Genomic DNA, 15,001 nt, shown 5'->3' on the forward strand with positions numbered 1-15,001 from the left:
ACAGTGAGATGTCGTCCCTGCATCACCCCAAGGGGAGTACGATCCGACCGCTTCTCATCTACCAACTCAGACCAACAGGGGCGACTGCCGGGAGTCCAAGTAGACGATAGCACAGCCAGAGACTCAACCCCAGAGAAGAGAGGGAAACACTGCTGTCGACCAATGAAAGACATCGATCTGCCGTTAAGTATAGAAAATCCTTCGCCGAAAAGCGAGCGTGTATGCGGGCCAGAAGCCCTCCGATTCCGCACCCATCGGACTTTCAATCCTGGTCGTTCCTGCGCCATTTCTCCAAATTGACCGGACGAAATTTCATTCTTCAACATCAAAAACAATACGCTCCATGCTCCCTAGAAACAATGCGACACAATATCCACGCGTGTTTCAATGCGAGTGTTCATAAATTCAGGAATCGCCGGGCAGGCTTCCGGCATCACTAATGCCCTCCCACGGGAGATCCTCGTCGTATTCGTCTTCAGCGTAGCTCATGTCGTCGGCGCCATCGAGCCCGACAGATGGTGCGCTCCTTGCGATGTGACCTGACAGTTCAGCAGGATTGAGGCCGATGCTCGTCAGCGTGTCGTTGACCTCTCCTTCTGTCATCGAAGGCGCCAGTTGGGTCTTGTCGTTTGCCTGTTGCTGCTTCTGTCCCTCGAGGACGTCGTAAAGCGCGTAGACCTGATCGCTGCGCTTTTCAATCTCGGCGGTGAGGGAGTCGAGCTTGGCTTTCACGTCCAGGCGTCGGCGTCGGGAAAGAGCGGGTTCGTGTTGGTTATATAGGCGGTTGGCGGTCTCACGCTGAATTTTAAGATGGGTGATCTCGTCCTCGAGATGTTTGATGACGGTCGCCAGAGCTAGCTCTGGCGATTGCGAAGGTCGGATAGTTGCGTTGGTAAGATCGAGATCACGATCGGTCACGGGTACGGGCATGGGAATGGAAGGTTCCTCTGCCGCAGGGTTCCGGGGACAGGCTGTGCATTGCGCGGTATTGTGATTGATGCAATTCTGATCTTGAGTTGATGAGATGTTCAGAGTGATGTCGTGAATGAGGAATGCCGATGTCTCCTCTCCGAGACTGGCACCTCGGCGTGGTCGCCGACTCGCGGTGCTCAAGACTGACACATCTCCTGAAGCAAGATCACTGTGTGCAACATGGGAGATCTCATCTGATGTGTGTGGAGATTGCACGCGCACGTTTTTCGACATTCGTGTCTGGTCGGCAGGGAGCGAGTCATTGACCGTAAGACCGCCATTGGTGCGAGCGGTCAAGTCTTTGAGTGATGACTTCCTAGGCAGCTTTGGCAAGCTTACCGAGCGTGTTGTTTGATCACGCTCGGTGTAAGCAAGAGCCGAAGGCTGTTTTACGGCATGCCCATTTCTCAATTCTTCCTCGATCTTCTGGCGCATTTTCGCAAGGTCTATAATTTCTCCAGTCTGCCATGGGCTCAGCACAGTGTATTCTTTGCCCTCAATTTGTGCATTATTTTGCTTCACTGTGGCCTGTGAGGATCTTGGTCGGGTGCGTGCCATGACGTTCAAAGTCGTCGTGGATTCGGCCTCACTGAAGTCTGCCTCTGACTTCGACATAGACGGTCGGCGTGGGAGTGAAGCAGCCTCGACTTGATGTTCGTTCGAGCTGGAACGGCGCTGCTGTCCTGGCTGCGATGAGTCGCGTGCAGTGAGATTTAGAGACCGAGCAGTCTCATTTTTCTTGTTAGCTGCCTTTGCGCGATACTTCTGTATCTCCTCTTCGATGCGAGTGGCGAGGCTTTCCACGCTGTCATTCTCTGTTTGAGCTGCAAATGACTTGCGAGAGCGGCTAGTGGAGCGTCTGCGAGTCATTGCCAAACCACCCGGAGCAGTGAAGACTGACTGGGTGTTGATGGACTGGTCATGTACAGTCTCGACGCTCGAGTTGACGTTCCTCCGGGAATCTTTCGTAGGATCTACGTCCTTCGCAGCTTCTGTCTCGGCGCTGCGCAATTGATTGCTTCCCTGAGATCGAGATGGCTTCGAGCGCGCTGCCTTCTGCAGACGCTCGTTGGCATGCCTAAGTTCCGTATTCGCGGCTTTGAGATCCTCATTCTCCTCTTGAAGTCGACTGGATGATTCTCGGAACTCCTCATTCTCTTTAGCCAGCTCCTCGTTGCGGAAGAAGGCGCTGCCAATTTGGGCGATCAGAGCGTCACGTTCGTTTGTGATGCGCTTGATTGTGATCTCAGCTACGCTGGTCTTGCGCTCTGATCTGTCGACACGTTCTTGAAGAGTCTTCATGCTGGCATGAATCTTGCCAGATGCGGCCTTGAATGGTTCCTGTGTACGCAGCTCCTCATCTGAACCCATTGCACTATCATGTCGAGGTGGACTCAGTCTGAGCTGGTTTCGGAGATCTACAATCTCGTTGACGTATTCCTCTGCGCGCTTGTGCGCTTCGCCAGCCTCGGCCTCCAACTGAGTGATCCTATCCTTCAGCAGTTGCAACGAAGCAAATATGGCCTTCTCATCCTCCGGGAGCGTGATTGATTCAATGGGATGGTAGGACGGAGGGTCTGGACGATACGAAGCAGAAGTAAAGCGGGATCGAGTCTTCGAAGCACGTTTGAAGACCGGGGTGCCGTCCGTCCGCAAGCCGGACACAAGCTCTGTGAGGTTTGGCAAATCGGGCAGGATAAAGGATTGATTCGCAGTATAAGTCGTCGATTGTACCGTTACATTATTGACGGTGGTCTGGGGCTGCGCTGACTGCGCTTGAGTCAAACCATGACTCAAGGTAAAACGCGATGGAACAGGTTGGCCGTTGCTTAGCTGGTCGTTGCCAGACGCGAAGCGCGTCGGCACAAAGCGCGAGTCTCGGCCACTGTTTGCTGCCATCAAATCACGAGTGTTCTGCAAGACCATAGAATCCGCAGGCGCAACCGATCGTTCAGGCAAACGTTCGGAGACGGCGCGAGTCTTTGAGCTCTGGTTTTCCCTTTTGAGCGCCTCCGTCGACTTTGTCGTTTCCGTGGCGCGACGCAGAGAGGCCTGCTTGCGTAGGCTCCCATTCACTTTGCGAGCACTGTTCCGAGCCATGGAGGGTGGTGTGGTCATGACATCCAATTGGCTGTTCTCATCACCCAATCTGAAGGTCGCGTGTGAAGACAGGTCATCATTGTCGGCATAAGAGAACCTTTTGCCTCCTCTTCCAATTTCGATTGACATCTCGTCACTGCTCACGCTGGCAGGGCTAGGGACCTGATCGTAATGCAAGGGCATGCGCTGTTGTGATGCGGTCATTTGATCGTGGCGCTGGGGAGTGGAGTGGATGAGATCGCGAAAGCTCGTTGCGGTCGCGGTTTGGAAGGTGTTGTCGTCGTACGGGGAGCTGGCACGGTTCCGTGAGACCCCATTCATAAGGTGAGCCCGGTACGCAGCAGTATTTGAGGACGCCATGTCACGGCAGTGGCCGAGCAGTGGGCGCGTCGTCTATGTGTACAATGGTTGTCGTAAAGGTGCAATTATCTGAAGCGATATTTGTTGTGAGGATATTCCAGACGATAGTCCTCATAGAATCGAGGAGAGGTGCGAGAGGTGGGCAATGCAAACCAAAGTCGCAGGCCTGCAATCAATGTCGAATTACGAGGTCACCTGGGCAAGGCGCGTTCAGTAAACAAGAGTGGTAAACAGTCGTTGTGCATCCGAAATTTGACTGCGAGGCAGGTCTGCCGAGCTGGTGCGCGTCACAGTTGCAATGCCCCATGGACAGCCTCAGGAGAAGCCTCAGGTACTCACGCCAAACATGAAACGACCCGTGGACCTCTGACTAGAGTACTCTAGTGTATGTAAAACCCTTGGAATGCTGCAGGTACTGGCACTTTTCCGTGGTACCGCACGCGCGCCTCGACCTATGGCTTCCAAGGCTCCTTATAGTCATTGATCCGGTCCACAATCACAAGGTAGTAAAGACCAGCCATGCTCGAGTTCTTGCATAGCTTGTTGTAGCTCAAGCTGCGCGGATTATCATACTGGACGAATTCACAGCAGGACTCCATCATAATCGAAGCCTCACGAATCACATGCATCTCTACCGCCTGGAAGCCGTCGGTGATTATACTACACATTGCACAGGAAAGAGAACAGCAAAGATACCTGGGATGATGCAGTGTCAAGGAGAGTGTCCTAGGGATATGTATTATATCGGGACCGAGATGATCGCCAAGCGCAATGCATTACTATCATTGTGATTGTTATTATTGACATTCGCGAAATGACAATCGCCGCGGATCTTTCCTTCTATGTTGTTAGCACTTCTTCCTTCGACGTGTCCCCGACATATGAGTGGCTGATTCTTGCGGAAGCCGAAACAGCCCATACGGGTACATGAGAGGGTACTGGAGGGCAAGATTTACTGTACCCTGCCCAGGTGGTGTCCAGCACTTGGGCGACACACAAAAGCCCGCTTGGACCGTGGCTGATTTTAGATGTCAGGGGACAAGGGCCTCTAAGCGCGCTGACCGTCCACTCCAGCTCGCATGCGCCGCTGAGCATTGGCTAGCTACCTAGATACAGTGCTCCAGTCACTCATCATCGGTGGCTCCAAGGATTGTTTCATCACATCTGCACCTCTACGTAGACCCTTGTCGTCGCGAGTTGGCATTTCCTCGTGTGTTATGTATGCGCTGACGACCACAGGCAAGTTTGCTTCTTTCCTTCTCATCATTCTCTCTGTTTGCATATCTGAATTCACACATTCCCTCCGCTCTCTTTCACGATTCTGTTGTCGCGTGCGCTGGTTCGCACGCTTCTCTTGATTGCTTCCTTGCTTGCCTTCATTGAATACAAATTATCGCGCATTACTTTAGAATCTATATCATACCGGATCAACCCATTTCCGACCGGATCGGGATGGCTTCATCTTTCCGATCCCAGTCCCTCGCCGATCTTGAGGATGGACGAGGCGAGAAGATGGCCGCTGCTACTGTGATCTCTGTGAACACCGAGAAGGACTCGCGTCCGATTCTCGGTCGTCGTCATGCAAGCACCAGCGCAGGCTCGGCCCATCAGCAGTCCGAATTGAAGATCGACAAGGACGACGACACAATCAACAAGGTCGGAAACATGTTCTACAAGATCCAGAATTCTTCGATCATCGTGCGTTACGGTCTCTATATCCTACCAGTCGCTGCTGTTCTGGCAATTCCACTGGTGATCTCGGCCTTGAAACCTGAATTATCCGCCGGCAACATCAAACTTCTGGGTCTTTTCGTGTGGATCGAGATCATCTGGTGCTCTCTCTGGATCTGCAAGTTGGTCGCTCACTCGCTTCCGTTCGTGTTCCATGCGGTCGCTGGACTTGTCAGTGGGGGTGTCCGGAAATACTCACAGGTTCTGACTGCTTTGGAGGTGCCTGTGTCTCTGTTCCTGTGGACAATTGTGGCATTTGCGACGATCGGAGTCATTTCAACGTTCGATGCCGACCCGCGCCCAGACGGTAACTGGCCAGAAACCTTGAGAACAGTCTTCAAAGCAGGTATCATCGTCGCGGCCATCTTCCTTGCAGAAAAGACCCTCATCCAGATCATCGCGATCGATTATCACCGTAAGCAATATGACGAGAAGATTACCGAATCGAAACGACTTGTGCGAATATTGGACCATCTCTATGATGCCTCTCGTGCGCTGTTCCCCGAATTCTCGCGCGAATTCGAGGACGAAGACGCAGATATTCAGGGCAATACCCTTGCAGATGTGCGTACGACGCTGGCTAAGCGTGGAGTGGATACAAAACTTCTCAACAATCTCGGCCGAGCCAGAGATAAGGCTACCGCGGCATTCGGCGCCATGGCTAGCGACATCGCCGGGAAGCAGATGTTCAGCACGACTTCCGCTCATGCTATCGTTCTTGAAGCACTGGAATCTGACCGTTCCTCAAGAGCGCTCGCGCGTCGCTTGTGGCTTTCGTTCGTGAGAGTTGATTCAGATGTGTTGTACAAACAAGACTTGGTTGATGTTCTGGGTCCTCAACACAAGGATGAAGCAGACGAGATTTTCGCACACCTCGACAAGGACGGAAATGGGGACGTGAGCTTGGATGAGATGATCATGTTGGTCGTAGGCGCAGCGCAAGACAGGAAAAATCGGACGAACAGCATGCAGGATATCAGCCACGCTATCTCAGTTCTCGATCGGCTACTCAGTCTTGTTGTATTGATCGGTGAGTACTGTTGAACGTGAGGCTGTTAGACAGGAGACTAATAAGTTCGCAGCCATCGGTTTCATCTACGCAGCTTTCTTCAGTGCTGACTTCTCCAAGTCATCCACCCAACTCTGGACGACTTTCACCGGTCTTGCTTTTGCCATCGGAGGCACTGTCACAGAATTCCTCGGCTGTTGTATTTTCCTCTTCGTGAAGCATCCGTATGATGTCGGTGATCGAGTCGACATCACTCAAGTCGAGTTGATCGTTGTGCGAATCAGCCTCATGTACACAGTGTTTCGTCGTGTCGATAGCGACAAGGTCGTGCAGATTCCGCACAACGTTGCCAACACTCTTTGGATCGAGAACGTTTCTCGCAGCAAAGCCATGAAGGAACGACTCACCTTGAACGTAGCGGCAACTACCAGCATCGACGACATCGAAGCGCTTCGCTCTGAATTACACAAGTTTGTAACCTCGCCAGAGCACAAACGTGACTTCCAGCCCGAATTCGACATCGAATTGATCGGTGTTGGCGACATGAAGCAGCTCGAACTACGGGTTGAGATTCAGCACAAGGTATGTTTTTTATCGCATTTTGCGAGGTCCACACGAGCCATATATCTAATTCAGTCTCTCCCCAGTCTAACTTTGCCAACGAATCTTTGCGCTCTCACCGTCGCAACAAATTCATGTGCGAGCTGCTCGCCAGCATGCGCCGCGTACCTATCGAGCCTCCAGGCGGTTCTGCTCTACCTTTGGGCAACCCGCTCAACCCATACTACTCCGTCTCCGTATCAGACGACGTCGCCGTTGCCGCGCGCGCAAAGCATGATGACGAAGTGGATGAGAAGAGGCTGTTCCCCAAGAAGACTGGTGTCATCGACGCTATCACTTCTGCGCTACAATCTCCCGTCAGAGATGTCGCAGCTTCGGTGACAGGTCGTCGTGTCAGTGCACAAAGCGGCGTCGAGCACCTTCTAAGGAGAAGTACGGACTCGAGGAGGACCTCGCACGATAGAGTACCTGATGCGAGATATTACCCTCGACAGTCGTAACTGGCCATTCAACATTGACTCGTCGTAAGCACCTTGTTCATGTACACATTTTTTAATCTGAATCTTTTTGAATATGTTCGGCAATTGTGTCTGGTGTCGGTCAATTTTTGCAGCGGACGGCTAATCGAACGTGATACTTGAGAACAGCTAAACACGGCACTTCAAATAAAAACGCGATTTCGTGATGATGAAGGACATCAATCATAAGATGTTGGTGATACGGTCAGGACCACTTTTGTTTGACATCATGCTCCTTATGTCGGTGCAGTAGCCAATCTTGGAAGTGAAGCAAGAATGGCCCGGGATGGCGCCATCAGGTCCCCTTTGGTGGTACAACATGAATTAGTGATCGGAACTTGCAGCGACAGCTTTTACTATCGCTTCTTTTCAATAATGCTTTGGAACAAATATCATTATGCTGCAGCAAGGACGAAAAGGCACGCCAGACGCGACTATCCAGCTCAGTCACGAATCTGGCCTACAGGCACACGACGTCTAGATGTCCAGAGTAGCAGATACGGGCTTTAGCAGTGAGTACTTAGTCAGCACGACCGGCTCTTATCGCCCAGGCGGAGTTCGGGGCACAATGAGGCCCTGGAGATAGCCCTGGGAGATCCTCCTGAGACGCTCGTCATTGAGCGCGCAGTTGAATGATTCTGAACAACTCGCCTTGAATGCGTCAGGATGAGCTCAGCGGCGTGCTGGATACCTCGCGCTCATGTCGAAATTTGGTGCTCGCGGGCAATTGCTGAGAGCTTCCTCGTTTTATGCAGGTTCGGAAACCGATGATGCTCTTCTAACACCCATCATTACCGTACCAAATCCACAAGCCTCAACGGCCACGACCAGCACTTTGCCGGCGCTGAGCCAACGTTTGCGGCACACCAGCTCGATTCTTTCGATCGCTTTATCTGACGACTACATATACGCTGGGACGCAGGCAGGAGAGATCCTGGTATACAGTTTAGCAACATTCGAAAAGAAGGCAGTCGTCGAAGGTCACAATGGCAGCGTGCTTGCGCTATGCCTGTCACAGGACAAAACGCAGCTCTTCTCGAGTGCTGGTGATCGGGTTGTGAACGTCTGGGACACTCGAACGCTGAGGCATTTACTATGTCTCTGTTCGGCTTTCGACGTCGGTGACGTTTTCTGCGTCGCCTATTCGTCTGCCCTCAAGACGGTATATTTGGGCGCTCAGAATACGACCATCCAATGGTTTAACCAAGGGGAACACGAGCATGTGCTCCCGGACATCACACTCTCTGCTACACCCCGAGGAGCTGATCGGTTTTTCGACTCTACTGGCCCAGGTGGCTTTCGAACTCCTAGGCAATCAGAAGTATTGACTGTGCCTCGACATGCTCGTGATGGACAACGGGTAGAGATCGACAAGGAGAATGTGCGACAATTCGCGCATTACGGCTACGTCTACTGTATGCTGCTTGCAAAAGATGGAGTTCCCGAGAATGCTGGAAATGAGACACTCATAACAGGTGGAGGCGACGGCATGATCAAGCTCTGGAAACTCGACGAGGAAGAGAGTGGCGCTATCGTGGACTTCTACACCCTGGAGGACGGTCGAGAGGAGGGCCATGCTATCTTGTCTATCGCACTAGACGGTACCTTTCTCTACGCAGGAAGAACTGGTGGTGAGGTAGACGTATGGGATCTGGAGACGCGACAATTGATGAGAAATATCAAAGCGCACCGAGACGACGTTCTGACCATCTGCGTCGGCGGCGGTTACATGTTCAGCGGAGACATCTATGGCAATGTGCGCAGATTCGATCGTCAACATCAATTGAAGGACAAACTTCAAGCGCACGAAGGACGGATCCTGGCATCGGCCTTTGGCCTACACAAGCAAAGACCTGTGTACATCACAGGATCAAGCGACAGCAGTCTGGCGGTATGGGACGTCAGCGACAGCCTGCGAGGCAGTACAACGATATCAAAGACCAGCAATGAGCAGCTGATCGACGCACTGAGTCGTTTCGTCTCATATCGCACCGTGTCCTCCGATCCTCGTTTCAAGGTCGATTGTCGTCGAGGCGCTTCATATCTGCGCTCAGTCTTCAAGAATTTTGGCGCGACGACAGAAATGCTCACAACAGAGGACTCCTGCAATCCGATCATCCTCGCTCGCTTCCGTGGCAACCCTGCCACAGCAGCTAAGCGCAAGAAGATTTTATTCTACGGGCATTACGATGTCGTTGCGGCTAACACCGAGTCTGGAAAATGGATAGTCGACCCTTTTACGATGCAAGGTATCGATGGGTATCTGTACGGCAGAGGCACATCTGACAACAAGGGCCCTATCATGGCAGCTATTTTCGCATGCGCAGAATTGACTCGGGAACAAGCTCTAGGCTCAGATATTACTTTCTTGATTGAGGGTGAAGAGGAGTGTGGCTCACGTGGCTTCGAGAAAACCGTTAGGGCCAGTAAGGATAAGATTGGCGACATCGATTGGATCTTGCTTGCCAACAGCTATTGGCTCGACGACCGAACCCCTTGCCTGACGTATGGTCTTCGGGGCGTCATCCACGCCACTGTGATGATTGAAAGCAGTCATCCGGATTTGCACAGTGGTGTGGATGGCAGTTCTCAGCTCGACGAGCCACTCAAAGACCTTGTGCTGCTGCTCGCCACCCTAACCGGCAAGGGCGGAGAAATTCGCATTCCTGGGTTTTACGATCCCATTCCAGAAGTCACGCCACAGGAGTCCGAATTGTACGCAGAAATTACCAGTGCACTATTGCAGCGCAATCCTGATCTAGGCAACCCAGAAACTGTTGCAGCTTCGTTGATGCGGCGATGGCGTGAGGCGTCGCTTACTATTCATCGCTTCCAGACTTCAGGCCCGGATAACAACGCTACTATCATTCCACGAATGGCAAAGGTGTCGCTCTCCATGCGAGTCGTGCCCAATCAAGAAGCTTCTACGGTCGGCAAATCTTTGATCTCATTCTTGGAGAAGGAATTTCACAAGTTGGACTCCAGTAACCGCTTGACCGTCACCATAGACCACCAAGCGGAGCCTTGGCTGGGTGATCTGACCAATCAACTATTCAAGACCCTGGAAGAAGCCATCATGGAGGCTTGGGGGTCCTGGGATCATACCCACCGTCGCAATGGATCTGTGACTACCTTCAGAGAGTCTCTACCATCCCCGCCCAACGGGTCCTCTACAACGAAGCCATCCCCGGCCACATCCTCAATGCTTGCTAGCGGCAGTGTACCGTCAGACTTGGAGCCTCTGACCCCCGTGGGGGAAGCCTCTCGACGCCTGGAGGCGCTGGCACCGCCCGACCGCAAGGCTGTCAAGGAGCGTAAGAAGCCCTTGTACATCCGCGAGGGCGGGTCAATTCCTGCGATCAGGTTCCTGGAGAAGGAGTTCGATGCTCCAGCGGCACATTTCCCCTGTGGTCAAGCCAGTGACTCTGCTCATCTTGACAACGAGAGGCTGCGGTTGGTCAATTTGTACAAGAGCAAGGATATTTTGAAGAAGGTTTTCCGGGATTTGCCTCAGAAATGATGATGAGTTGAATTGCCTGGCCAGGAGCATGGCTGTATTCTAGCAATCTTTGTGTACTTTAACAATCTTTGCATGTAGCGGCGCAAATCATTCGGCAAACCCTTGTATCATGCAATCTCAATCCAGCCAACTTTCCACAAATATTGACGCCGGTTCTTTGATTTCACTACATTCGCAGCAACAAAGCATGGCCCATTGCTACCAAGCGTTGTGTGGCATGCAATGCTGCTCGCCTCGGTTCGGCATCATAAGTAGCAGTGCCGCACTGTCCGAGAACTCACGAACTATCTGCAACATCGATCCATTTGACTCCCATTGTCATGAGTCTTTTTCCAATGATCTCCAAGATGCGAAACCTCGAGATCGACGTTTCAAGTGATTCATCAGCCTGTTCTTCCACTCCGTCGTCTCCGGCGTTGTCTCCAATCAAAGCCCAAAATTCTTCTTATGAGGATGACAAGCTTCGCTATCCGCGCAAGTACTTCAGCGACAACGCCATCCTGCGCGGTGGAAGAAATGAGGAGATACGCGTCAGCCCTCTCTTCACGCTCGCTGTCCAGCATGCTTTGAATAATACAGCTCTCGAAGGCTCTATCGCTCCGAAATGCGGCGGTCGACCTGCGATCCTAAACGCTGAGCAGCTTTTACCTCAGTATGGTCTGCTTGGCTTCAACTTCGGCACAGAAACTTCCGGAATTACGAAAGGCGAACCGGTCTTCATGAATGTGGATGCGCCTAGCTCCACCTTCATCTGTGGCTCTCAAGGTGAGTTTGCCCGCAGCCGAACGAGCAAATCATTCTCTGATCAACGTCAGGGGCCGGAAAGTCCTACACCCTGAGCACGATGCTGGAAAATCTGCTCGTGCCAGACGCGGAGACAGGAAAGCTGCACATACCGGTTGCGGGCGTTGTCTTCCACTACGACGTGAACTCATCTATTTATACTGCAGAAGCTGCGAGCTTGTGCTCTCTGGGCATCGATGTCAATGTCTTTGTGTCCAAGAGCAACTTCCATCATTTGAAGAATGAGTATGGGAAGCTGAGCAATAATGGCAAGATCAACGTGCAGCCGCTGCTGCTCGGATCTTCCGATCTCAGCGTTGAACGAATCTTGAAGCTGATGGCCTTCGATGAGAAGGAAGGTCCGCTTCCCTTGTACATGGAGGTTGTTCAACGCTTGCTCAGGGAGATCAGCATGAAGGCTGATCAGAGTGGTAAGCCTCAAAGGCTCAACTACTTTGACTTCAAAGCGCAACTTGAAGCAGAGGATCTCGCTCCAGCACAGCGGAACATGCTGAACATGCGCCTCTCTCTCCTCGAGTCATTCATGAATGTGTCTTCTCCCAGCAGGAAATCCGGTGCGCGAAGTGAGGTCACCAGCTCGCTACAGAATCTCAAGCCCGGATCGCTCACCATCATCGATCTCAGCGATCCGTTCGTCAATGCTTCCAGCAGCTGTGCACTCTTCGAGATCTGTCTGAGCATCATGCAGCAGAATCGGAACGTCGGCCTGGCCATCGTCCTTGACGAGGCGCACAAATTCATGAACAAATCCGGGGCCGCAGAGTCCTTCACAGATCGCCTCTTGACCGCCATTCGCGAGCAGCGCCACAACGGCACCCGGGTCATCATCGCGACGCAGGAGCCGACCATCTCAGAGAAGCTACTGGACTTGTGCTCGACGTCCATCATTCATCGCTTCTCCTCGCCGGCGTGGTTCGAGGCGATCAGGAAGCATCCGGCAGCCGCATCCCGGCAGGTCTCGTCAGACGTCTCGAGCCATGAAATGTTCGATCGCATCACGGCCCTGGATACTGGCGAATCTCTTGTCTTCTCGCCATCGTCTTTCGTGCTGGTTCGTCATGGCGAGGCTGCCAAGTTGCGAGCCAATGTTGTCAAGATGAAGACACGGGTGCGCCGCAGCAATGATGCGGGTATGAGCCTCTTGGCTTCGCAGCAGGTTCGGGTGGATGGTTGAAACAGCATAAGCATATGGTATTACTTGAGCTATATCATTGTTCTCGATGATTGTATTTAGACATGGGTGGGGAGAGAGTGATTCTTATTTCTGGCATGCGCCCCAGGAGTAACGCTGCTCTCCAGATCTCTCCATGCCAACCCGGCCGGAGCTTGTCATGGATGGCATTCTGTGATATCACATATTTTCATACTAACCTCGTTCACCTCGTTCGGTCACCTCGCTTGTTGTGGTCTCGGATCAGGCATTGCTCGTTACAAAAACACGATCTCTTTGTCGACATTGGTAACACTAGGGTTGTATAACCCTATGGGGTTACGGGTCGCTTTGGGAATTCGAATGTGGCTCAAGCCGCATGATAATGATGATGATGATGATGATGGAATCCACCTGGGCAGGGCAGCGATGGATCTGATGCAACCGCCCGATCTGCGGGATCTCACGCGATCATAAGCGCGCGACGAGCGGGAAAGACTTCGCGAGAGTCCATTGTCGTCGATTGGGCGGTGGTCGGTACTCTTCACACTGACGATGAAACCGTGGATTGCGATGCGAGGGTTTGGTTCGATTTCCCGCTGTGGGGCGCCGATTCGAACCCATCGATGTGTCGGCTGAACATACCGTGCTTGCAGGCAAGTCTTCAAGGAGAAAGCAGCTTTCGTTAATAAATGACTCGCAGAAATATCGGCAAGTCACGGACGCATCATTGAGTAATAATGGCGGTGGAAGCGTTCGGCTCGTGGTCCCGCCCATGCACACCGTCACCTGGGCACCCAACCGAACCCGGCGAGACATATTTCGCGCGGTGGCTTTGCTCTCGGCTCGCATCATTTTCGATATTTTTGACTTTTTCCTCGGGCAGGATCTCGGGGTTGGTCGGTCCCAGCAGTCCACTGGATTGTTCAGGTACCCTTTTCAGAAGCTTCCTAGCCTTTTGAGAGTGTGCGCAACCGTGGTGCGTTGGCCCATGGTACCGAGATTTCTTTGATCCCTGACAAAGCAAATCCCAGCCCACAGCTGCAGCAGCTGTAGCTAGGTGGAGTCAATTTTTGCTTGGACAATGGCCATGAAAATAATGGCAATATTTTTAGAGGTTGTCCGTGTATAAAAACATAAGTAGCTCGGCGTTTGTTGTGAAGATCACCTTCTCCCGTCAGACCGACCAGCTTCCCGTGAAATCTGCCTTCGTAAAACGAACGCGAAGCCAATCATAAGATTTCATTGACGAGCAATATGGCACCGATCATCCACTGTGTTCGTCATGCGCAGGGCTACCACAACCTCTCCATTGCCAGCCATGCCATTCGGGATCCCCTCCTCACACCGTTCGGTCAACAGCAATGTCAGGAGCTCCAACAAAACTTCCCACACCACGAAAATGCAGAGCTCATAGTCGCCTCACCCCTCCGACGTACCCTCTACACCGCGCTCCTGAGCTTCGCGAGCACCATCAAGAACAAGAATCTCACAGTTGTGGCCTTGCCCGAAACGCAGGAGACCAGTGCGCTACCGTGCGATACTGGCAACCCAGTGCAAGACCTCAAGCAGGAGTTTGAAGACCGGCCTGTCGACCTATCGTTGCTTGATGAAACCTGGGGTCAGAAGCGAGCGCGGTGGGCACCTACAGCAGAAGCCATCGAAGCGCGCGCCAAGGCTGCGCGACAATGGCTGATGTCGCGTCCAGAAAAGGAGGTTGTATTGGTGACACACGGTATGTCATCGATGACACATAAATGACCACTTTCGCATTGCAGGTACTGACCGAAAATTCAGGGGGGTTCCTGCACTACTTTACCGAAGACTGGGCTGGCTGTGAAAAGTACGCCGGCACTGGATGGGCCAACACCGAGTATCGCAGCTACTCGTTTATCGATTCGGACTCTGGCGAAGCTCATCTCGCCGAGACTCCTGAATCATACCAGCGCCGTGCTGGCACCAATCGTCCTCTCACACCAACCGAGCAGGCTGATTTGAAACGTCATGCAGAACTAGAGTGGGATCGTGATGGTTACGTATTGCAGCGGCCTTTGGCGCATCACATTCAAGAGGTTGGTGTGAAGGCGTGATCTGGAAAGGGTAGCCGAGGAGCTTCAGGTGTTGAACTTGATCTCATGTAAGACCTGCGTTTCCGAGTGGGATTCGCGATTCGAATCAGGGTATATAGCTTCAGAACGAGCGGGATAATGTTGAAAGCAAGAGCAATAATAGCGCAGTACGAAAAATTCTTCCCGAGCAATTTGAAGGACAGGAAT

The 15,001-nt window shown here is 52.5% G+C and overlaps 5 protein-coding genes across 5 annotated transcripts; 4 read left to right on the top strand and 1 right to left on the bottom strand.

Annotated features, from left to right (window-relative positions):
* Positions 1–405: 405 nt before the first annotated feature.
* Positions 406–3,201, bottom strand: K489DRAFT_318198 (uncharacterized protein; the record flags this gene model as incomplete). Its single annotated transcript, XM_033601292.1, has 1 exon — positions 406–3,201. The coding sequence occupies one exon, from the start codon at positions 3,199–3,201 to the stop codon at positions 406–408; it is 2,796 nt and encodes a 931-aa protein (XP_033460499.1).
* A 1,448-nt stretch (positions 3,202–4,649) lies between these two features.
* K489DRAFT_379456 (uncharacterized protein) lies at positions 4,650–7,731 on the top strand. Its single transcript, XM_033604654.1, has 3 exons — positions 4,650–6,193; positions 6,246–6,754; positions 6,820–7,731. The coding sequence occupies exons 1-3, from the start codon at positions 4,885–4,887 to the stop codon at positions 7,231–7,233; spliced, it is 2,232 nt and encodes a 743-aa protein (XP_033460500.1). The 5' UTR covers positions 4,650–4,884; the 3' UTR covers positions 7,234–7,731.
* K489DRAFT_196640 (glutathione degradosome) lies at positions 7,424–10,963 on the top strand. The gene is made up of 2 exons (XM_033599572.1): positions 7,424–7,763; positions 8,007–10,963. The coding sequence occupies exons 1-2, from the start codon at positions 7,733–7,735 to the stop codon at positions 10,769–10,771; spliced, it is 2,796 nt and encodes a 931-aa protein (XP_033460501.1). The 5' UTR covers positions 7,424–7,732; the 3' UTR covers positions 10,772–10,963.
* A 155-nt stretch (positions 10,964–11,118) lies between these two features.
* On the top strand, positions 11,119–12,749 carry K489DRAFT_317664 (P-loop containing nucleoside triphosphate hydrolase protein; the record flags this gene model as incomplete). The annotated part of the gene is made up of 2 exons (XM_033601255.1): positions 11,119–11,536; positions 11,587–12,749. The coding sequence occupies 2 exons, from the start codon at positions 11,119–11,121 to the stop codon at positions 12,747–12,749; spliced, it is 1,581 nt and encodes a 526-aa protein (XP_033460502.1).
* An 898-nt stretch (positions 12,750–13,647) lies between these two features.
* On the top strand, positions 13,648–14,992 carry K489DRAFT_355507 (phosphoglycerate mutase-like protein). The gene is made up of 2 exons (XM_033602523.1): positions 13,648–14,460; positions 14,523–14,992. Exons 1-2 carry the CDS (start codon positions 13,983–13,985, stop codon positions 14,813–14,815), a joined length of 771 nt encoding a protein of 256 aa, XP_033460503.1. The 5' UTR covers positions 13,648–13,982; the 3' UTR covers positions 14,816–14,992.
* The last annotated feature ends 9 nt before the right edge of the window (positions 14,993–15,001 follow it).

The sequence above is a fragment of the Dissoconium aciculare genome (genome assembly GCF_010015565.1).
Source record: "Dissoconium aciculare CBS 342.82 unplaced genomic scaffold K489scaffold_5, whole genome shotgun sequence".
NCBI classification, from domain to species: domain Eukaryota; kingdom Fungi; phylum Ascomycota; class Dothideomycetes; order Mycosphaerellales; family Dissoconiaceae; genus Dissoconium; species Dissoconium aciculare.

Excerpts from the sequence above, each read along its gene's own strand:
- K489DRAFT_379456 (XM_033604654.1), top strand. The coding sequence starts at position 4,885 with ATGGCTTCATCTTTCCGATCCCAGTCCCTCGCCGATCTTGAGGATGGA. Across the intron at positions 6,194-6,245 it reads CAGTCTTGTTGTATTGATCG|CCATCGGTTTCATCTACGCA; the intron begins GTGAGTACTGTT and ends ATAAGTTCGCAG. Across the intron at positions 6,755-6,819 it reads GGGTTGAGATTCAGCACAAG|TCTAACTTTGCCAACGAATC; the intron begins GTATGTTTTTTA and ends GTCTCTCCCCAG.
- K489DRAFT_196640 (XM_033599572.1), top strand. The coding sequence starts at position 7,733 with ATGTCCAGAGTAGCAGATACGGGCTTTAGCA. Across the intron at positions 7,764-8,006 it reads AGCAGATACGGGCTTTAGCA|GTTCGGAAACCGATGATGCT; the intron begins GTGAGTACTTAG and ends CGTTTTATGCAG.
- K489DRAFT_355507 (XM_033602523.1), top strand. The coding sequence starts at position 13,983 with ATGGCACCGATCATCCACTGTGTTCGTCATGCGCAGGGCTACCACAAC. Across the intron at positions 14,461-14,522 it reads GGTTGTATTGGTGACACACG|GGGGGTTCCTGCACTACTTT; the intron begins GTATGTCATCGA and ends CCGAAAATTCAG.